This window comes from Stylophora pistillata, chromosome 9 (genome assembly GCF_964205215.1).
Source record: "Stylophora pistillata chromosome 9, jaStyPist1.2, whole genome shotgun sequence".
Taxonomy (NCBI): domain Eukaryota; kingdom Metazoa; phylum Cnidaria; class Anthozoa; order Scleractinia; family Pocilloporidae; genus Stylophora; species Stylophora pistillata.
The window spans coordinates 13,220,634-13,242,700 of record NC_142527.1 but is presented as its reverse complement, the minus strand read 5'-3'; the positions used below and the strand labels follow the sequence as shown (position 1 = coordinate 13,242,700).

General features: G+C 37.7%; 2 protein-coding genes across 7 annotated transcripts; one reads left to right on the top strand and one right to left on the bottom strand.

Annotated features, from left to right (window-relative positions):
• Positions 1-3,612: 3,612 nt before the first annotated feature.
• On the top strand, positions 3,613-13,087 carry LOC111344230 (threonine aspartase 1). 6 transcript variants are annotated; one of them, XM_088733447.1, is made up of 15 exons: positions 3,624-3,807; positions 4,341-4,408; positions 4,632-4,700; positions 5,444-5,564; positions 7,350-7,434; positions 7,911-7,990; positions 8,521-8,627; positions 9,260-9,373; positions 9,567-9,642; positions 9,864-9,927; positions 10,846-10,892; positions 11,267-11,347; positions 11,684-11,766; positions 12,047-12,323; positions 12,541-13,087. In XM_088733447.1, exons 1-14 carry the CDS (start codon positions 3,744-3,746, stop codon positions 12,125-12,127), a joined length of 1,140 nt encoding a protein of 379 aa, XP_088589573.1. In that variant the 5' UTR covers positions 3,624-3,743; the 3' UTR covers positions 12,128-12,323; positions 12,541-13,087. The 6 variants fall into 6 exon arrangements, with proteins under 6 accessions (XP_088589574.1, XP_022807198.1, XP_088589575.1 ...); XM_088733448.1 differs by lacking the exon at positions 12,541-13,087 and having other exon boundaries at positions 3,613-3,807; positions 4,616-4,700; positions 12,047-12,324; XM_022951463.2 differs by lacking the exon at positions 12,541-13,087 and having other exon boundaries at positions 3,614-3,706; positions 12,047-12,324.
• On the bottom strand, positions 12,520-21,596 carry LOC148723386 (putative skeletal organic matrix protein 5). The gene is made up of 4 exons (XM_088733450.1): positions 17,375-21,596; positions 16,416-16,530; positions 16,148-16,188; positions 12,520-15,596 (listed from the first exon to the last, which is right to left on the bottom strand). The coding sequence occupies exons 2-4, from the start codon at positions 16,479-16,481 to the stop codon at positions 15,371-15,373; spliced, it is 333 nt and encodes a 110-aa protein (XP_088589576.1). The 5' UTR covers positions 16,482-16,530; positions 17,375-21,596; the 3' UTR covers positions 12,520-15,370.
• Positions 21,597-22,067: the final 471 nt, after the last annotated feature.

Sequence of the window (22,067 nt, the reverse complement as noted above, 5' to 3'; positions counted from 1 at the left end):
AACCAGAAAAAAACATTCACAAAGGTTCAGAACATCAAAAAGTTAAAAAGGGCTTAGGTTTTAAAAATTTAAATTATTTCATTTCTTTAAATAAGTTGTTACAGTACAAATTATTCCATTTCTTCAATTATGGTATTGGCTCTCATCGTTTGAGTTACAGCGCTAAATCAACAATGTGCTGGAGGACATGATGAAGTATTTGTCTTAAGTGCTGTGAGTTTTTTTATGCTCAAAAATGTAACACAGATTGATGATTATTTTGAGCAAACTCTTCCAGGATTTTTTTCCCAAGCACTTCAAGCAACATTTCCATATGATGAGAGAAACTTGTGAAATTCTGTCACTAGCAATAATGCAAACCAGTCAAATAACCCTATACAATTTGTCTAAGCAACAAATCATTGCTCTAGAAGAGCAGATTGAATTATTCTTGTGAAGGATGCCTAATCAAGAACCACTTCGGGCTGTGGCAGATTGTTTTGGCTTCACATGCAGATCTGGTAATGCTGCCACCTTGTAATAAGCTTTGCTTTGGAGGTGATTTTGTCAACGTTTACCACTGGGAGAACTAGGACCATGTTATACCTGGGGGATAGCTTTACCAGAATGTTTGAAACGTATTCCCAAACCCTTTCTATCCTTTTCCTCTTAAGCCAGAATTTCCAGAAATTTTGGTTGAATGAAACCTGCCCTATCTGACTATTCTCAGCCTTGTCACACAACTGCTGCAATACAATGTACAAACTAAGTAACTGCATGACAAGATAAGCTGTCACATACAGTGGAAAATAAGAATAGAACAGTACACCAGAGAAATAGGCATCATCAGAAAAAGAAACGAGTCACCAGTCCAACCTATACAATCAGATCACAGAAACAACAACGACAATATTCCCAAATCAGCTGAGCCCAGCCCCCTTGGCTTATCTGCCAAAACACTTGATAATTCAGGAGCATGACAATCAGGGGGCAATACAGCTGTTCAGCAGCAAAGATTGCCGAGATGTGTAGCAGTGCAAACATTGTGAAAGAAACATATATTTCTTTCATTACTTTTAATTGGACAATTTCATGAGATCTACGATACATTTCTAACAAAATATCATTCAAACCTGAGAAAATGTTTGATGGTCATATTTGTCTTCAAGCTGTAGACGTTGTAGCAAGTAAGACCTTTATTTAAGTGTCAATGTGTTTAGCCTAAAAAGACTAATTGGGGACACTATAATTAAAATACACTTATAAAAATTATATATTTACACGAAAATGATTAAAGTTTAAAGTTTAGAAAGCCAAAATACTCCTTTTGACTACAAAGATTACAGCAATTGCTGTAAACGCAGGTAAACGCAGGCAAACGCAGCGCACGTGGACGAGGAGTTTACCAATAAATAGTCCAACACTTTGATACCGAAGGATACAAAATGTAAATGCATGCTACCTACATGACGAGCCTCGATTACGACCCTTGGCTCGGTTTCATTTCACTCCATCTTTCTTATCACACCCACCAACTGCCAGGTCCGTCAAGATTAGCTGTTTCATTCGATCGTTGAATTGCTCGGTATCCTAACTTAAAAAGATCCAATGACCTTTTTCTATGCTAAAGAAAACTATGATGTTAATTTCCAGAAATATTAAAAGTTGGACTGGGTACCTGAATGCCGTTGAAAACTGGCCTTCTTAGTCGAAGTAAACATTCCGCCATATTTCGGCGCACGTTCCACTGGTCCTTTGCGGCCCCCCTAAGAGACAAGAAGAGCAATGACCGGCGAGACTTTTGATGAAGCATGTGCACTGGGTTCTCCCCAGTAGGCACCTCAGGAGCAGCAAATTAAAAAAACATTCACTTCCCACAGAGGTATTCTCACAGAATACCTCATGCAAACCTTATGATAATTTTGATATTTGTTTAGAAATGTCAAGCGATTTCAAAATTCATGATCCTTTTTTTAGCGGACGAATTTTCTGAGCTTGTCCGTACCATAGAATCGCAGGCTCAGAAGTGGGTTAAATTTTCGCGAAAATAGCAGATTACCATTGGGATTACTTTTGAAAACGGAAGCCCCCGAAGGCTAAGATCTAAAACCTAAGAGCCCAAAATAAAAAAAAAATTTCAACATGATCTTTTTCTGGTTCCAGAGTATCAAAGGGGTTTGTTAATGAGTACTACACCGACCAAACTTTTCGTGACTTTTGTATCCCACATATCCAGTCTTGTAGGCTTCATGATTGAGCTTTCGAACCCTTGCTCGTTTCTAAGATCTATAAAAACACTTTGCCATTGAGCTTGTTATGTTTATGCGCAACAATGACGATGTACATAAAAATAGTACTTTTAATCCTGGTGATTACGTCAGAGAAGATGTTATGCAGGGAATGACACAGGCTTACTCGGAGAAAAAAGAAGCTTAAGTGCATCCTGTGATCTCCGAAAAGTACTTCAGGAGCTATAATACTCATCATAGTTAGTTTATAACTGCCAAAACACTCCTACATGTCCAAAATTAAACAAGCTCTCTAATATACGAAATGAACAAGCGAAGCGATTGCTAAAATAAACTTACAAACGATAACTTATCACAATTATACGTAAAGAAATTGACAAACTAAACTGATAATGGACAATAAAGACACTTACAAACGTTGTACGAGATCCTGGCAAATGTCTGGCTTAAGACGGTAGAGAGCAATTGAGAGCAGTGATCCAGCACAGTTGAACTATAAAGCCGAATAAATTAAATTCACGCTAAAGAATTTATACGAAAGATACAAACAAAGAGAAATTATGCGAAAAAAAGGTAACAGAATACCTTTGAAAGCAATACGCGTGAAAACAAACGAGCTTATTGAAATGCGACGGAAAGAAAAAAATTAGAATTTTGGTGGCAGCCGAGCTTAAAGAGACCCGCGGTAAGTTAGTCCGTTTTACCAGCTCCATGGCAAGAAACTGTCTTTAGACTGCGAGGATAGAAATGCTTAGGCACAGCCGGTGAATAAAGATGTAAATGAAGATGGTGACCTTCAAACCGGGTAATTAGAGTGTAGGAGCATGTTATTCAGTGAATGACAATTATGGTGTTAATGTGGATGGTAAATTTTAAACTCGGCGTATAAGTTATTCAGTGAATGACAAAGGGATACTCAGAGAAAAAGGAAAAGTCGGAGAATAACCAACGATCTTCATTTCAATACTTCGGAGTTCTCTCTGAATTCAACGATCGCTTGAGTCCAAACTTAACCAGATTACACGAGTTGAAGCAAGTCAAGGGAGACCTTACAAGAGGCTCACTACAGTCTACCATCGTCCTTGAAAACCGCAAGGGCGTAGGATGAGGACTTACGGACCGCTCCCCCCCCCCCCGACAAAGAATTATGGAAATTTGAGAACCAAGAGTTGTTTCTTAGTCTTCGCTCAGCCTACAACCCTCCCACTCTTAATTATTTTTTTTCTTGTGTCACACTTGGTGCATCATGAGTAGTTTAAATACCAGGCTTCATCACTGCCGATATTTCCTCAAACTAAAGAGTGCCACAAGCTTGGGTCACCCAGGAGTCGTCATTGCTGAAATCTTCCCTTCCCCCTGCCCCCTCACTGGTTGCTCGCCCCAGGCTTTCCTCCGGTGACATCAATCCAATATGGCCGCTAAACCGTGGAAACGGAATATCTGGCACTCGCGGGCTAAAACATAAGCCTGCTATGAAGGTTAAACCTTATTTTATTTCTGTTAGGACAAGAAAAAATGTGTAGCAACATGCAAGATGAATTCAGTCTTTTTGGATATGGATTTATAGCAGTTCATGTTGGTAATATCTTCCTCTCTGAAATGGTACTATTCTCGTTAGGCTGTCTTTTTTATAAGCTAGTTTAGTCGTCAAGAACACATTTAAACAGTAGCTAGTTTCCTTCGAACAAAGTTAAAGGAATGAAAGACAGGGCCAGAGCTTTCTTATTAGAGAGCTGGGAATGTTGGCTTATCAAGGATTAGTTGTAATTCTTTCATCTGTCAAGAAGCTGCACATGAAAGCCTTAATATCCTTTTTTGGTTAAAAACCATTCTAATGTTTAGAAGAAAACTGGGTAAAACTCGCAATTTCAAGTGCAATTTGAATTTAGAGTGTACTACCTGACCCAAATGCATAAAACTACCATTGCGGCATTATTATTTTTCTCCACTGTTCAAATCTCGCAGATGTGAGTAGCTTTTTCAGTCCCTTGGCAATGAAATAGTGATAACATACATCTCTTGAAAGAAGAAATATTTGATCAAGAATGCTTATGTCAGCCCTGGTATGTGATTTCTTATTTAAAAAATGACATAATCAGTGTTTTATATCAGGTGCTGGGTACCATTCACTCTTACATGAAAAGGACTACAAACAGGCCTGCAGAGCTGCATGTGCTGAGGTACAAATTATAGTTGAATCTTTAAATTGTAAACTTCTGAAGGCTAATACTCTTCACATGATATTTCTTTCTTCACCAGGACTGAGAATTTTCTTTTGTAACCCAACAACACCATATCCACTATTTCACAATCTACTTATTTCCCACCTGCTGGTTGTTTGCTGGGGTATTGAAAATATACGGAAAATTTTATCCTTTATCCAGCAGATGATTATTTTTCTAGGCCATGAAAGCTATCAAGCAAGGATTCTCAGCTAAGGATGTTGTGACCAATGCAATAACAGCTTTAGAGGTACAGGTTATAACACATGTGTATCTAGATGTTATAAAGACATACCTTTTTAACAAATTTTATAATTAGACTATTGCTTAGTGAGTTATTTAATTATTTAAGTAGTTAGTTAGGCTGCTAGATAGTTGGTTAGTTAATTAGTTAATTAGTTCATGAGCTAGTTAATTGGCTAGTAAATTAGTTCATTTCATTATAAGTTTTAAAGTTTTTACTCTCACTCAGTTTTAGAGATTTTTATGGTTGTATAATTTTATCGGTGCGATTTATAAAATTACTGTACAGCGCTATTGGATAGTGATAGAAATAGCGCTATACAAATACCATATTATTATTATTATTATTATTATTATTATTATTGAAATAACTACAAGCATGATACAAGGTAGTAGATACACTGTATCTATTGATTACTATAAGAATCTTTTTTCTTTTCCTGATAATAGCCTTTCTCTTTTTAAGATTGAAAGGATATTACCAAACAAAATGAAGACAAAGAGAGTTTTACTCTAGGTGAAATACTTAAGGATTCACTTCAACAGAGGGTTAACACTCCAAATGTCAGGTTAAGAAACTTTTTGCAGAGGCCAGTTTACATTCTGACCTCAGTTGATAAAACCAAACTATCTTTGTAATACCCCTTCTGACTCAGCACAACATTCTTTTTGGAAATGTGTCTTCTAGTGAAACAATGTGTGTAACTATTTTGTTGGCCAACTTTGTTGGCATTTATTATCTTTGTTCAGGATTTTCCTTGCACCAATGCAGGAATTGGTTCAAATTTAACCAAATTAGGAACAGTGGAGTGTGATGCAAGTATAATGGATGGAAATTCCTCAGCATTTGGAGCTGTTGGTGCTCTTAAGGGTCAGTGAAAAGAAGAAATATTTTAATCATTAAAATAATGATTATCTGGTGTTTACAGGGTGTGGACAAAACCTGGCCTAGGCCATGGCCTACCCTGTGGCCCACCCTGTGGCCCATCCTGTGGCCTACCCTGTGGCCTACCCTATGGCCTACCCTATGGTCTACCGGTGGTCAGATTTTTAAGAACATAAAAATAAAATCAGTAAGAGTCAAACGAATACACTGGTGTACAATTATCTGTCTCTGAAAAGGGTACACTAAGATGTCACTAACATGATTTTCAACGTCCGAGGGAATGAAACACTGCAAATATCACAGCACTCAACCATAACAGTAGGTTAAGGGGGAGGGGAAAGGAGGGGCCCATATTGCATGGTCACAGAGGATATGCAAAATGCCGGTTTTATGGTGCAGGCTGTCAGTTGGTAACATATAGTGGAGTGCTGGTGTAAAAATGTAATGAATGGTGTTATATCAGAGAGCACACATATCCAGCTAAGAAAACACAAACATTACGTGCCAGGCCAACTTTTTAAGTCCCTTCAAGTGCTGTAGAGTATTGAATTTGCAACGAGCACCGCGGGACACACACGCATTGCTGTCATAAACATTTCGCAAACTTTACTTGCTTTTCCAAAGAAAGGGCCAGTATTACACTAATTTGAAAGGAGAGCTGATACGATGAAGTTTGCCCAAAGTTGCATTTAACCAGCTTCTGTTCCTCAGTTTCCTTATTCTATCAGAAGGTTAAGAAATTTTGATTGGAATGTGGCCGCCAAAACAGTAGAAGAAAGTCATTGGTAAGACAGCACTCAGGAAAATGTTGAAAGGTTTCCAGCAATGCTCTCCTTTTAAAAATCTGACCACTAGTAGGCGATGGGGTAGGCCACAGGGTAGGCCATAGGGTAGGCCACAGGGTAGGCCATAGGGTAGGCCACAGGGTAGGCCACAGGGTAGGCCATAGGGTAGGCCACAGGGTAGGCCACAGGGTAGCCCATAGGGTAGGCCATGGCCTAGGCCAGGTTTTGTCCACACCCCTGTTTACAGTACTGTTGACCCTTTACACTTTTACATCAGTCTGCATATTCTCCCTGCTGTTCTCTCTGCATTTCCTAAGGTGCAGAAAAGGAAGTTTTACTCAACAATCAAGAACTTCTGTAGTTGTTGATTGTTGTCATTATTCTCATGACCTTAATGTCTGATTCAGGGGTCATACTGTAAGGAGAAATTAGAAGCTGGTCATTCTAAGAAGTTAAAGGGTTAATTAAATTTGAGTATAAGGCCTAAAATTACTGTTAGAATTAATCAATGGAGAAAGTTCAGAGATTACCGTACTGACTGTAAAACTGATGGATGGAATGACTTTCAAACTGAGAACACACTCCCCTACAATATGTATTTCTTGGACTAGTGGAAGATCAAGTAAAGTGTTGGGGCCTTTCAGATGATTGTAATGTGTGGAACCGTAAACATGTTTCAGAAGTTGCTGTTGTTCTGAGACCAATTGAAGATATTATAGAGAAGCAACAGTTCTCACAGACCAGTCACTTTGTAATGCTAGGCTGTGAATGTATTAGAATAATGATAAAAAAAAAATCACCATAATCATGATAACACATTTGAATGTATTCCTTTTTTTTCTTGTCCAAAAATAGAACTTGGTAACAAATTTTACCTTTGAAGAAAGAAAAATGTTCGCTGGTCTGTGCTTTCCTGATACAAAGGATCCCATTTCAATCCTATCGACTTTTTGATGCAAAACTGACTTGTAATTTTGCTTCTTAGGAATAAGGAATCCTATCCGGGTGGCTAATAAACTGTTGGAGGGAGACATGACTGGAGCATCGCCTCTAGGTCTTATTTCTCCAATGTATGTTGTCATATATATCATAGATATGTTAACATTCTCATATATTCTTGTGTTTGAAGCTGCTTTGCAGACCATCACAAATTAGCTTTCACTCCAAAGAAAAAACTGCTCTCCCTTGGTCTCTCTTAAAATGAATATTTCTCATATTCCAGGCAAATCAAAAAAGTATTCTTGTTGATCTGTTGTTTGTACTTGTTAGAGAAATGTCAGACATGATATAATTGTTCAGATAAAAATTTCAAGGAGATAGCTTTAACAGGAAATTTGAATCAGGGATGATGCTCTGCTATGGTCCCCCAATTGCCATTGGAGACTGGAAATTTGATTTGAAAATTGGTTCTTTTGACAATGCTGTTAGGATTATACCAGTAGTTTTTCCTTTGTTAAATGATTCATGGGCTAACTGTGCAGTTGTACTTATCGACATAGTTACCTTCAATTGGTCTGAAATCACTCAAGCAATATCTTCTTTTCAGCTTTCTTGCTGGAGAAGGAGCTTTTCTTTGGGCAGTGAATCATGGTTTCATTGCATGTTGTGATGAAGATATGATTACAGGTGAGTGTGTTGGGTGTTAACTGATCTGACACAAACATCCTATAAACCACATTTTAGGGTTATTCTCTGTTTACTACTGTTGTGAGAAAAGCATGATTATATAATAATAACAATAATTTTAACTTTTAGGGGTATGAAAAATTTATTAGGGGTATGAAAATTGTACATTTTTAGCTAAAATAAATAATTAAGAAATCTTGAATAAAACTGCTGAAAGTCCGAGTATTTCTCAGTGTTTTTTTTATGTAATCAACATCCTCTTTGCTGATACTTAAATAATTTTGAAGAAATAATTTATGTTAGTGAACTCTGTCTTTTGCAATTTCCCTTCTGTTTAAGCAACTACTAAAAGACACCTCTTGTGCTAAAAAAAAATGTGATTCTGGCACATGAAGTACAATAACTTAATGAGCTGATCAGCTGAATTGATTTACTGGATATCTAACATATTCATCCAGACAGACTTGGTAATTTCCAATTTGTAATTTAAAATTTTTCAGGTTTGCCAGTTTTGTTTTTTTTTTCTTAAGACAGAAGTGTCCAAACATGGAAAAGATGCAAGTCAAGATTAGAGTTAACTGATGTAGATCATAAACCCAAGACTTTTCCACTTGAAAACCTGTGTAATGTATCAAATGTAAGTATCAAGAAGTTACATGAAGACTTGTGTGTAATATTGGCCAAACTCAAGCATAACTGTGGGTATTGCATGCATGTTGGCAATTCTGCTGCACAGGATCCTAGTGCATTGTAGATAATCCTCAGCTTTTTGACAGGCTTCTTTGACAGATTAATCGTACCCCTCAGTTGTAGAGAGGCAGCATGAAGCACTCTGTTTCCTAAGTGTATGAAAGCAATCCTCATAGTAAGGAACAGTACTTATGTAGTGTAGTGGAAATAAGGCCTGACAAAACTTCAGGCCCATACAGGATTTGAACCCATGAATGCAATGCTCTACCAACTGAGCTAACAAGCCAACTGTGAGCTGGTCACTATGTTGGTTCGTATTAAACCCAGGAAGAGATGAATCAATGAATTTGAATACATGAAAACTATATATGTATACTGTGGTTTTAAGAAAATTAATATATGAAAGCAATCCTCATGTTAATGAATACATATTATATAACTTTCATATATTCACCGCACTGCGCTGATATCACAGAGGTCATGGATTCATATATTCAAATTCATATGTTTCCTAATGACAAATGTAGTGCTGAGATTATGGACACATATTTCTTTTAACATAAACACACTTTCTTGCAGGAGGGTAACCACATGGATACTGTTGGTGCAGTTTGCATGGACAGGCATGGACATCTCTGTGCTGGTGTTTCCAGTGGTGGTGTTATTTATAAAATACCAGGTCGTATTGGTCAGGTTAGTAAAAGCTTCTCCATACAAAGCTAGGATGTTTTTTTTTTTCATGAACGTATAGGAGGTCCAAATAAATTGAACACTGATTTTAAACACATAATTTCTGTTTATGGTATTGTTGTTTCTTTGTTTGTTTCTTTCCTTTTTTTTTCACCAAACACAAAGTATGCCTTTTTGTAAAATATTCCTCTGTTAGGCAAGTATATATGGCAGTGGCTGCTGGGCAACAAGTCGTCAAGTGAACAAAGTTGGAGTGGCCTGTTGTACATCAGGTTTGAGTTATTTGGTTGGTTGAATCATCAGTTTTCGGTTTTATTCACTCAGTTCATGAGAATACACAAACTCATCAGTTACATTAAATTGATTGTCATGATTTGCACTTTGGCAAGTTTTGTCAACCAATTTTCATTGGAGAGTTATACAAACCAGATGGGAGAATTAATTATCAGATCCTGAGAATTTATAGGTGAATGGCAATATTAAATGTGTATAGGTTGTGGAGAACATTTGGTGAAGACCATGTTGGCCAGAGAGTGTGCCAAGTTGGCTTTAACTAGGTAAGCTCTCAACCCTTTAACTTCTTAGAGTGACGAACATCTTCAGTTATTTCTCATTACATTATCCCCCCTGATTCACATAGAGAGTGAATCAGGGGGGATAATGCCTACCTAGTTAAAGCCAACTTGGCCAGAGAGTGTGCCAAGTTAGCTTTAACTAGGTAAGCTCTCAACCCTTTAACTTCTTAGAGTGACGAACATCTTCAGTTATTTCTCATTACATTATCCCCCCTGATTCACACAGAGAGTGAATCAGGGGGGATAATGCCTACCTAGTTAAAGCCAACTTGGCCAGAGAGTGTGTCAAGTTGGCTTTAACTAGGTAAGCTCTGAACCCTTTAACTTCTTAGAGTGACGAACATCTTCAGTTATTTCTCATTACATTATCCTCCCTGATTCACACAGAGAGTGAATCAGGGGGGATAATGCCTACCTAGTTAAAGCCAACTTGGCCAGAGAGTGTGTCAAGTTGGCTTTAACTAGGTAAGCTCTCAACCCTTTAACTTCTTAGAGTGATGAACATCTTCAGTTATTTCTCATTACAATATCCCCCCTGATTCACACATTAATGCCACTAGAATAAAGGAAATGATCTCCAACTAAAGAGGCTCTTGATTGTTAAACAAATTCTCTTTGTCAGCACCTTAGGAAATGCGTAGAGAATAGTATGGAGAATATCCATACAGATGTCAGGGTGTAAACGTTACATCGTGATTTTAATGTTTGGTGTGCATTCATTTCTGGAATTTAAATCAAGGAAACACGCTTGGCAAAAAACAATTTTCGAAAACATATTTTCTTACCCTTACTTGGCATTAACGAGGGCAAGTGACCCCAGAGGTTTCCTCGTCAGTTTCTTTTCTTTAAAGCTATTCTCTTTTAATTTTTATATTTTTGCAATTTTATTTCTTGTTTTAGGGACGCAGTCAGTGCGGTTCAGGAAGGACTCGAGGACGTGTTTTTAGGTATCACTTTAAGTTTCTAGTTTAACACTTTGTCAGCTAGTATTTTCCGTTTTTATTGCTTGGGAAATTCTACCCCTAGAATATTCTCCACGGCTGGTTATTTTTTAGCAGACCAGGCTACATCTTTTTTTTTGGGGGGGGGGGGGTTGGGGCTACAGGCGAGCTTAGTCAAGTACTAAGCGAGTGTGAAGAGAACGACATGTACAAGTGGCACGTACGACTCGCTTCCGCTTCCACTTACCTTAAAAAATAAATCAAAAAAGCAAAAGAATTGCCCTGTTCTACGAGGTTTTTCGTACAAGGAATATGATGAGTTATTGGTGTATTTTCAGGGCATCCACACTTTCTTACATTACACATATACATCTCTCTAGGTTCACCTTTTCTTTCATCAGTGGAGCACAAGTTAGGAGGGGTGTTGCTTCTGCGAGTGGAGGAAGGGGAGACCGCCGATGGTATGTCTACCCTGATATTAAGGTTTTTGAATTTTGGTTATCGCAGCTTCTCTTAACTAGGGCCAGAATTGGTCGGAACGCGAAAATGAAATTAAGAATTACATGTAATTACTAAATCTTCTGGTTTCTGTAAGAGTGTTTTTCACTTTTAACATTTTTGAAATAGTTGAACTTTTTATCAATTCTTTTTTTTACAACCACTTCGACATCATTTATACTTTAAACCCAGGTAAATACTATGTTGATGAGGTTATTTGACAGTTACGCACATTATTTCCTCGTTAAGTGAAGCGGACATGCCTCTCTACTAATACTCTCCTTGTCATTTTGCCTAAGATTGCACGGTTGATCTTGTTTGGGGTCACACTACAGAGAGTATGTGTGTTGGTTACATGACAGAACAAGATAAGAGACCAAAGGTATTGACATTCATATTTGACCTATGAAATTTTTATTTATTTGACTCGTAGTTACTGCACGCATGCGCTGAAGTTAGATCATTGGAGAAGACGAAGTACAAAAATTCTCTCCCTTGGAAAATATTTTTTATAGTATCTCAGTGGAAGATGCGTTTCATTTAAAGCATCTATCAGAAGCAATGCTATGACGGTTGGCATTTCTTGTTTGTTTTTTTTTTTTCTTCATGAAGAACCAAATAAAAAAATTTCTGAAAGGTTTTTTCTTTTCACGGTCTTCTAGGCTCGGCTCTCCCGCATACAGAAAGGACAACAACATCCCGTGTTACTTGAGGGCACAGTTTACAGACCACCCCATAGATAGTGTCTGTATTTACAAAAAAAAAATCCTCGTTCGAGTGGTTCCGTCGTTTCTCGAGATGTCAAGCAACGCATCCGTTACGTTACATCCCAAAGAGTGACTGCGAAGAAGATCAGTGGCTCCGTGCATGTCTTACGAGCTCTCTTTAGCCGAAGCTCTGACAACTCGCCAGCTAATTCAAGCTGGTGACATCAAGGAGGTATTGAATCGAAGACGAAATGTGAAGCACGGATCTCATTATTATATAAACGAGGATGGGGTCAGTGATGATCCGAATAAAGAACTTGGTGGAGTGGACCCTAAAAAGGGAGCTGCTGTTCAGTTCCTCAAAATACAAAAAAGCTTTGCTAATCTGTAATAAACAGAGAGATATTCTAGAAGATGTTTATGTCACGTTTTCTCTATCTGCGTCTTAGGAAAAAAAAGAAACATCTTCCCTTAGGTACTGAGTTCATCTTGGACAAAGATGACTTGGCTGGAAACCATTACTGCGTCGTAGAAAGGAACACCATGCCATCTTTATGTATAAATTAATTAACAACCATTCATGTAATACTATTCCTGTCACACTTAATCGGGACTTTCATGGTTACAACACAAGATCGAGAAATGACGTTCGAAAATCTAGTGCCACGAGAAGATGGGGTCATTGGTCGTCAGTTAACTTTAGCGCAGATATATGGAATGGTTTAGACATTTCACTAAGAAATGCAAACTCACTGCCTGCCTTCAAACGTGGCCTGTCCAAATTTAATTTTGAATTTTAATTGACTTTTGCTAGTATTACTTTTAGTTAATACTTGGTGATTAGTATTTTTAATTAGTTCTTAGATTTAGCTTTAGTTATTTGTTGCTATTTGTATTTTATCTATGTATTAGTATTTAACTTAAGAGGACCCTCCTGTAAACCACTTTTGTGACGTTGGCATCCTCATTAAAGATTATAGTATAGTATAAAGATCAGCTCTTGATCTCCAGATTTCTCTTAATCTTCGTGTTTAGTGGCTTCTTGAGCACACGCCGCACACAACACTTATTCTGTTACAGAATGTACGATTAAAGAGGAAGTATACACCGAATGCAAATATGGCGTGCAATTTGAATTGCCATTGTTCTGGACTGACTAGCCTCTCACACATGTAATAATCCTTTTGTGTTTCCACGTGAAGACGAGGCTAGTCAGTCCAGAACAATGACAATTCAAATTGGACGCCTTATGGTCTTATTTGCATTCGGTGTATGGAAAATTACTTTTTGCCCTAAATACGTTTTCATCTAATGTTCGTGTGCAAATGAAAGTTACTGTTTTCTCGACTGGGTTGATCATGTAAATGGGCCATCGTGGAGAGCTGGTAAAGCTAATGTTTGGAGCGTCAGCCCTTCATCAGAGCTTTCAGAGCTTTGTTCCAGCTCGAGGTTGTTTACATTCGCGGTTACAAACTTCATTTGATTAGCTTCATCCAGCTTCTTCCACGTGTTACGTCCTAGTGAAGCGTTGCGGTATTCCCTATCAGCTATCAGTGAGTACAGAGACTCGGCCTTTTTGTTCCTGACGACAAATCTCTTTGAGTGGCCGATCCTCATACCGAGCTATATTTGAGAGAAAGAATTGTTCCAGTACGTTGGTAACTTCGTCTCCTGTGAATCGAACCCAGTCCTTCCTCCAGCAAGTTTAAAGGCGTTCTTGCCGATCTAATACTCCGAGGTAAAATTAAAAGTTGGCTGCCAAAGAATACGAAATAAATCAATCTAAACGTCTTTTATTGTTACTCCAGGAGTGATACCTTTTCATTGCTAAGCGTTCAAAAATTTCCAAATCGACGGAATCTTGGAAACATATAGCGTGATGAGACTCCTTCTTAGGGAAATAACAATTCTCTTTTATTTTTTTCTCAGTTCGTGAAGGGGCGGTATTCTACAAGTCCTGCAATTTGATTGGTTCCGAGAGCGAACAGTGTTCTCCCATCCGGCCCGCTCACAGCGGGCGGTATCCTATCCGTTACGTGTTGGATCGCTTAGTACATCCTTAGCTTCGTTTCAAATTGTCATTAATATATTTTGTTGAACCAGCTGGTCGCTTCGTAAGCAGAGATTTCGATCACGACCTTTAGAAAAAATAACTTACCAAGAAAACGGATTTAGTACCAAGTGTGTTTTTTTTAATAGATCGACTTGCGGCCTACAAAACCGTTTGTAATTCAATAATCCTCAAAAAGTAACTAAGAAAGTTAAAACGATAGGTATTTGCAATTAACAATTAGTCTTATCGTTGCAACTTTCATTCTTTTAATATCAGAATTCTACATAATAATTTGTTCATTTTAAGACGTTGAATGAAGGTTTGAGTTCTACTCAGTGTGGATAAACTTTCGCTAATTCTTTGCAAGCTCCAGAAACTTTGATTATTTCTACCCCACATTTCGCAACAGAAACCGAAGAAATTATATGACCAAAAGTCGCAGTTCATCCCCTTGTGTCTAGCTAGAGAACGCATGTCATTTGACATGACGGTGGAAGGAAGATTTTATAGATGCCATTGCAGCAAGCAAATAAGCAGACTCTCGCAACCTCAAAACGCACGTGCAAATTTACTTACAATTTGATTCTCCTTGACATTTAAAACTGAACAGAGGTAGTTCTCCGTAGATTAATAATTACTGGAAGAGAACAATTGTTTCCGTAAAATCAGTGAAGATGAAAAAGTCACAGTGATTGTCCTTTACCACGAGTTAACTTACTAAAACAAGAGCTTCGTCTTTTTCAAAAGAGTCAGCGGGCTTAATTTTTTTCTCACGTGCTTTCTGATTGACAGGTGTCAGATCGTAATATACACTTATAAGAACATGTTTCAATATTTGCTTAGAAACCTTTTAAATCATCCTTATCAGTACGCAGATAAAACTGTCTCAGTGAAGCCTCTCTTTTCAAATTCCATTACCTCTGTTTCCGCTCAAAAATGGTTCCGTTTATGGAGGATCTTGCTGTAAGTTACAGCCTTAAGTTATTCGGGTTATTTTTTTACAAGCATTTCGTTAAGTTCAAGGAAAAAATTACAAAATTTTATTTACCAGTCGGGAGGTCCATACCGGGAAAGACTGTGCCCTTTGTCTTGAGACCTTGGGCACAGTTTTTCCCAATACGGACCTCCCGGCTGGTGAATAACATACTTCTCGCGCTAGCAAGTTGAGCAATGATGAATCATTTTCAGTGAAAGAGGGATAGCTTCTTTCAAAGGTCCTTTCATTCTTAGGTCAGACGCTGTTTCCATCTTCTCTTAAAGAGCAAACATTGCCGAGGCCAACAATAAGAAATCCAAACATTCAGTGAGAATCTCACCATACATACCTTGCTTCCATCAATCTTCATTACTGTTGTCCAGCCCCCTCTTCCACAACCAAGGTCTTCCACGTGACAAAAGACGGTCAATGGTTTTGAGTCAACGATAAGGGTGACCAGCTGATAAGCGTTTAACCTTTGAAATATGATGAAGGAATTTTTATTTTTCTGTACGGAGAAGCTTGCATCTACTCTCAAGTTTGTCAGTGACCTTCGATTGGATTAGAGAAGGAATCCCTTTTTCTTTTTTTGCCCTTTTTATGGTAGACAATCAAGAATTTTTGACCTTGAGATCGACCACAACCCTTAACATATTTGCCTCATTACAGTAATGCTACCACGAATCAAGGATCTATTGCCAAACGAGGTATTTTACTGGAATTAGCCAAAGCTTTACAAGAGGGTGCTGGGAGAACTTTCGCACTTGAGCTGGTTTTGCCAGATGAACACTTAAAGGGGTTAATCTTACAGTTTACATGGGCTAATTCTTCTTATAGTTGTATGGGCGTGGTCCCTCCCTTTCTCGGGAGCTATGTGGCCTAACTGTGGAAAAAAAAAATTGACGAAGTTATCTCCGTTGTAGAGTGATACGATTTCCATAAGGTATAAGAAAAAATACACCTTCTTATCATCATCATAATATTGTTGCTACCATTATTATTATAAAGTCATTCACTTATCCCTTACTTGTTCAGGTCAAACATTTCTTTGCATGACCCCATGGCTGACTGAAGAAAGAACAAAGGAGATGTTGATTATATGTTTGCAAGAAAAGATGCTGGTTTTTAGTACCCGGGCCATGTGACTTGGCTCGCTCGTCAAGTCGTCGACTGACAGAACGAAGGAAGAAAATTTGTATTAGACATGAAAAGTCAGTTCAAGTCCACGATTTGCATTATTTGAATGAAGCATACTACACTTTACTTTAAGATGGAACGCTACAGATTTCCTTTACCTCTTTCGCAATATTTTCCAACGTAGCCTTCATTACAGAGACACTCGAAGAAGCTGTATTTGTCATTCGTGACACTGGTGGCTTGGTTTTGACATGGCGAGGAAGAGCAAGGGGACTGGAGGGAGGAAATGTGTAGTTCAGTCCTAAAAGGTCAAGTAAGATATATTTGTTATTTACCAAGCGTGGGGTCGAGATGGCTGGATATTAGCCGAGTTCTTTTTTTTTTTCCGTTCTTTTTTTTTTTTTTTTTTTCTTAAAGGACAAGGCTAACATCCAGCCATCTTGACCGAACAAGCTTGGTCAATAAAGGATATATTATATTGCAAAATATTTCACTTCATAAGAATCAAATATCCGCTGCTGTTATGTTCCCAGTCAGATCGACCACGAAATTACAATATTTCTCGCTTTACGAAGTTGACGAGGAAACTGTACTAGAGCATCTGCTTTCTCTAAAGACAGATAAAGCTATTGGCCTGGACAACATCAGTGCGAGACTCTTAAAGTGTGGCGCGCGTGCTATTTGTCACTTGGTCACCAAGTTATTGAATCTCTCTATTCGCACTGGCAATTTTCCCGAAATATGGAAATGCTCGAGAGTGGCTGCACTTTTCAAAACTGAAGATAGGACAGATGCGTCAAATTATCGCCCAATTTCTATTCTGCAAACGATGAGTAAAATACTGGAAAAAGTCGTCCACTTCCAATTCTATTACTTTCTAAACTCAAATAGCCTCATTTCAAATAAATAATTTGGCTTCCGTTCCAAACTGTCTACAATATCAGCTCTCTCCAGTTTTGCAGATGAGGTCCTATTGCATATGGAGAGTGGAGAAGTGTGCGGTGCAGTGTTCTTAGATTTGACCAAGGCATTCGATGCCGTTGACCATAAGATCTTGTTATCTCAATTGTCGGCTATCGGTGTCTCGCCCAGCAAGCTACAGTGGTTCAAGTCCTACCTGAGTCATCGTAAACAGCGGACTGCCTGTAGTGATGCCATGTCTGACCCTCTCCCGATGACCTTTGGGGTGCCACAGGGGAGTATTCTAGAACCGCTTCTGTTCTTAGTTTATATTAATGACCTTCCTCTGGCTATAAAGAATTACAAGATGACTTTGTATGCTGATGACACGGTCCTGTACTACAAGAGAGAGAGATTTTATTTCCAAGTAAATATCAGGTGGTTATTACTAGGCTGGCTTGCAAATAGCGAAGAGCTAGTCGCGGCAAGCCAGACGATTGAAAAGTACTTTTACACAATTTTACATAATAATATTCACATACAATTACAATATGACAGAGGAAAGAGGAAAACTACAGATTAAAGAGACTAGAGACTAAACATAATTACAGTTAGAAATGAACCTTTCATCGAGCATTAATTAAAGTATCTATTTCGCCTTAGGAGTCGACTACAGACTAAACATAATCACAGTTAAAGTTAACTTTCATCTTATTAATTAGAGTATCTATCACAACATAGGAGTTTTCAGTTTCTAGAATTTCGATTAATTTTGTTCTAATGGATTTTTTAGACGAGTTCTTGGATAAGTTTTTAAGACTAGTTGGTACTCCATTCCAGATTTTAACGCCGACACGTGAAAAAAGCCTTACTTTGAACATTAAGCGCAGATTTTTTATTATAAAAATGCTCAGACGTTGATGAACGTGTGCAGTAAAAGTGAACGCTGGAAATTTTGGAAAACAAATTCGAAAGATTACATGGTGCAGAAGTAGTATTGAAGTCGTACATTAGATAAGCAATTTTTTCGTAATATTGGAATTCTATTGGAAGAAGTTTTGCTTTAAAAAAAAGGATATCGAATGCTCCCTTACCGGGGCAAAGTGGATAAGACGGAGTACGCGTTTTTGTAAGACAAGAATACTATTTAATAAGGTCTTAGATGCAGTTCCCCAAGAAGTTAATCCATACGTTATAAAAGGTGCAATGAGGGATTTATAAATATCAAGAATACCTCGATTAGGAACTAAATGTCTTAGCCTCGCAACTAGACCGACATTTTTACTTAGTTTTGTTGCAAGGGTATAGATACGGTTTTCCAACTTAGATTCTCATCGATCAGTAACCAAGACATTTAATGCAATTCTTATGCTCAAGAGTAACGTTCTTATTTTCTTCATTGTCAAAATATTAATTTGTGGCAGGTAATTAAGTTTTTTTTGGTATGGGTGAAAAATAACAAAGTTTGATTTCTTTCTGTTAAGTGTAAGTTTATTTGCGCTTATCCAATTCAATAGTTTGTTCAATTCAATATTTACAATCAATTCCAATGCCTTGAGATTTTTGTGAGAGTGTAGGACATTAGTATCACCTGAAAAAAAGAAAAAAATTAAGTTTCCTGGAGCAATATTGTATATCATTGACATATAGCAAAAAGAGGAGTGGCCCTAAAACGGTCCCTTGGGGTCCACCACAGCTGATTACTTCTTCGTCCGAAATATACGAGTTAATCTCAGTGGTTCGGGTACCACTGATTGACAATTCCTCGGAAGCCATAATAATTAAGTTTTTCAAGTAATATTTTATGGTCCACCGTGTCAAAAGCTTTCTTAAGGTCGATGAACACTCCACAAGAAAAAAGTCTTTTATCCATATTGGTATGGATGGATTCGACCATGTCAAGTATAGCATGTTCAGTTGAATGTGCTTGGCGAAAGCCATATTGGGATGAAGATAATAGCTGGTGTTTTCTATGAAAACTTTCATTCTATTGTACATAATTGTTTCAAAAACCCTGTTGAAGTTTGACAGTAATGAAATAGGTCTATAGTTGCAGGCATCTGTTTCATCATCAGTTTTGTAGATGGATATAACTTTGGACATTTTCAGTTTAGAGGGGTATGCCCCTAGAGTGACAGAAGTGTTAAAGAAGTTTGCAAGGACAGGAGATATTATGTCACAAGAGCATTTAAGAGGTTGTGTAGGACAAGAGTAAAGGCCAGATGATTTATTGTTCGGTAATGATCAAATTTCAAGCTTCACTTCATGCGGAGTAACAGGTTTGAAGAATAACGAGGTGTCAGGTGATTTGGAGTTACCGAGTTATTCCATATGAGAGTGATAGCTTGAGGCAGTTCAGTTCCTACGTTATTACCAACAGATGAAAAATACTTGTTTAAAATGTTCCGTATTCGCAATGGGTCCTTGATAATTCTATTATTGCTCTGTGGATCTACTTTGCTAAGAAGCCACGCCTATTGGAAGAGGCACTGAACGATGATCTCTTGCAAGTTGCCCAGTGGCTACATGGAAATAAGCTAACTTTGAATCTTACTAAGACGAAATCCACGATTACAGGTAGTAATAGGAAACTTGTTGGTATTTTCTCTTTCTCATTATCTATTTTTGACATTGATATAAATTCTGTAACTAGTTTTAAATATTTGGGAGTTATGTTGTCCTGGACTTTTACATGGTCCGACCACGTTGAGTATATTTCATGTAAGGTTAATAAGAACCTTGGTCTTTTACGCAGGATTGAGCATTATTTGCCTTAAAATGCCCAGTTACTTTTTTTTTATAATAGCTTAGTGGTACCTATTTTTGATTATGCTGATTTAGTTTGGGGTGACAAGGACAATGTCACACTAATGAAGGAATTGGAAAATTCTGCAAAACAAAGCAACTAAGTTGATATTCAATAGATCACTTCACTCCTCACCCACTGATGCCTTAACAGTCTTGAGACGGCTGAATCTTGAAGAACGTAGGAAATGTCATCGATGTATATATGCATACAAGTGTATTAATGGCGAACTTAATCATTCTTTGGACATTGTAAGAAAGAGTGATATGCACTACTACAATTCGCGCAATAACGATATTATAAAGCTCCCCAAAATCAAATACAGTTGGAGTGGGGAAAAAATCGTTCGCGGTATCACTGTTTCAAAGACTTTAACGAGTCAAAGAGAACTGTAAGAAACTCAGTAAGTTTGCCAATTTTTAAGAAGTGTCTCTTTTCTGCTTTTTATAATTAGGTTGTTGTTGTTTTAATTAATCTTTGCAGTTAATTAATTTAATTAATCTTTGTCGTAATCATTGTTAGATTTCGATTTTAGCTTAAATTGTTATATTTTAATTGCATTTTTATATGATACACATCTAGTATTTAGGACCTCTATGTAAACCACTATTGTGATGGAGCTTCCTAACAAAAGATTGTTATTATTATTATTATTATTATTATTATTATTATTATTATTATCAAGAATGACTTGTTTATTTCGAGAGCCGGGAAAGAAAACCAACCATGTTTGTAGCACAGTGTACCTCTGAGGCTCGTTTCATTTTTCTTTGTTTTAAGCGTCTTCTGCCGCTTTTTGCGACTCCGTTGCCGACATTGTTCAAAAAGTACGAACTTTATAAGTCCGCTCCATGCACTTTTTGTCTTGCACGAGATCAAAGCGGGCCCATCCGTGCCCACGGGATTCGCTTCGTCTTGCCCACGGGCGCTGCTAGCTATATGATAAACACTAATAAACACTGATAAAGAAACTCGAAGAGGAAACGAGACCTTGAGTTGCGTTAAATGACAAATAACCTACCTTAAGGGAAAAGCGAGAAGCACCTTTCCTTTCTCTGTATTCTGTGCTGTTCCTGTATTTATCAGAAGACATTAACTCGCACCAGACTTTCTCGTCGGCTTCTCCTGAAGCAGCCAAGTTGATAGAAAAGCACAACGGGTTGCTGATGCATTTGAAGGTGCAGTCCAAGACGTCAAACACAGTGGATCTTCCTACTAAAGACACATTCAGATAATGGATGCGTCTTTTACAAAAACGTGTAGTGGAGCAGCTGGCGATCAATCCTCTCGATACAAAATGATTGAAGCTAAGTTAAAAATAACACATTGGTATCAATCGTATGTGACCGAAAAAATATCAACAGTAGTTTCTCACACGCATTTGACAAGACCCGCCATTTCAAGACATACAGCGGTTTGCGCTGAACTGCTCTATGGATATATTCATTTAGTTAACCATTTTAAATGCCGCGCAATGAAATATAATTGAACTTGATGCAAGGCGGCACAAAATCCAAAATAAAGTGATAACGAAAAGTTCGCCAACTAAAAAATCCGAATTGTACCCAATGACCACAACCGAACTTTTCAGTCGCAAGTTGAATACAAGTTATGAACGGTTCACAAGGAAAAATCCCATCTCATCGAGCACACGGAAAAAGTAGCAAGTAAGGTTCAAAGGGAAGTGACAAGTACACTCACAAAGGAGTCGGGAGATGACAAAAATATTGTTAACGCATTTTTGGGATCACGCTAGACCAGCCAACTGTTCCTTAACGGTTTAATGAAACATTTTATCTGAGCAGATATAAAGAATAAGATGGGGGAAATTATAGTAGACTGTGACATTGCGAAAGAATATCTTAAAAAATTGAAATAAATTGTTGAAAACATCCCTTCCGCTCTATTTGGAAGGGAAAATGTAAACTTCCAAATCACTTCCTTAGCTTTTATTTTCCACTAACAGTGGTATTGCTGATACTCGGTGCGTAATGAGTTTTTTATCGTGTTACGCACAATGTAGAATGAACTGATAGCAAAAATTTAATTTAATCCCTCGCTTAGAATGTGTTGTTTTTTAATTTTAACAATAGACATTTATTAC

What these genes read in the sequence shown, in the direction of transcription:
- LOC148723386 (XM_088733450.1), bottom strand. Translation starts at nt 16,481, where the DNA reads ATGACAAATACAGCTTCTTCGAGTGTCTCTGTAATGAAGGCTACGTTG. An exon ending in TGGAAAATATTGCGAAAGAG is followed by an intron (nt 16,189 to 16,415) that starts GTAAAGGAAATC and finishes TTCTTTCTTCAG; the next exon opens with TCAGCCATGGGGTCATGCAA. An exon ending in GAAATGTTTGACCTGAACAA is followed by an intron (nt 15,597 to 16,147) that starts GTAAGGGATAAG and finishes CATATTTCAAAG; the next exon opens with GTTAAACGCTTATCAGCTGG.
- LOC111344230 (XM_088733447.1), top strand. Translation starts at nt 3,744, where the DNA reads ATGTGTAGCAACATGCAAGATGAATTCAGTCTTTTTGGATATGGATTT. An exon ending in CTAGGTCTTATTTCTCCAAT is followed by an intron (nt 7,435 to 7,910) that starts GTATGTTGTCAT and finishes TCTTCTTTTCAG; the next exon opens with CTTTCTTGCTGGAGAAGGAG. An exon ending in GGAAGGGGAGACCGCCGATG is followed by an intron (nt 11,348 to 11,683) that starts GTATGTCTACCC and finishes ATTTTGCCTAAG; the next exon opens with ATTGCACGGTTGATCTTGTT.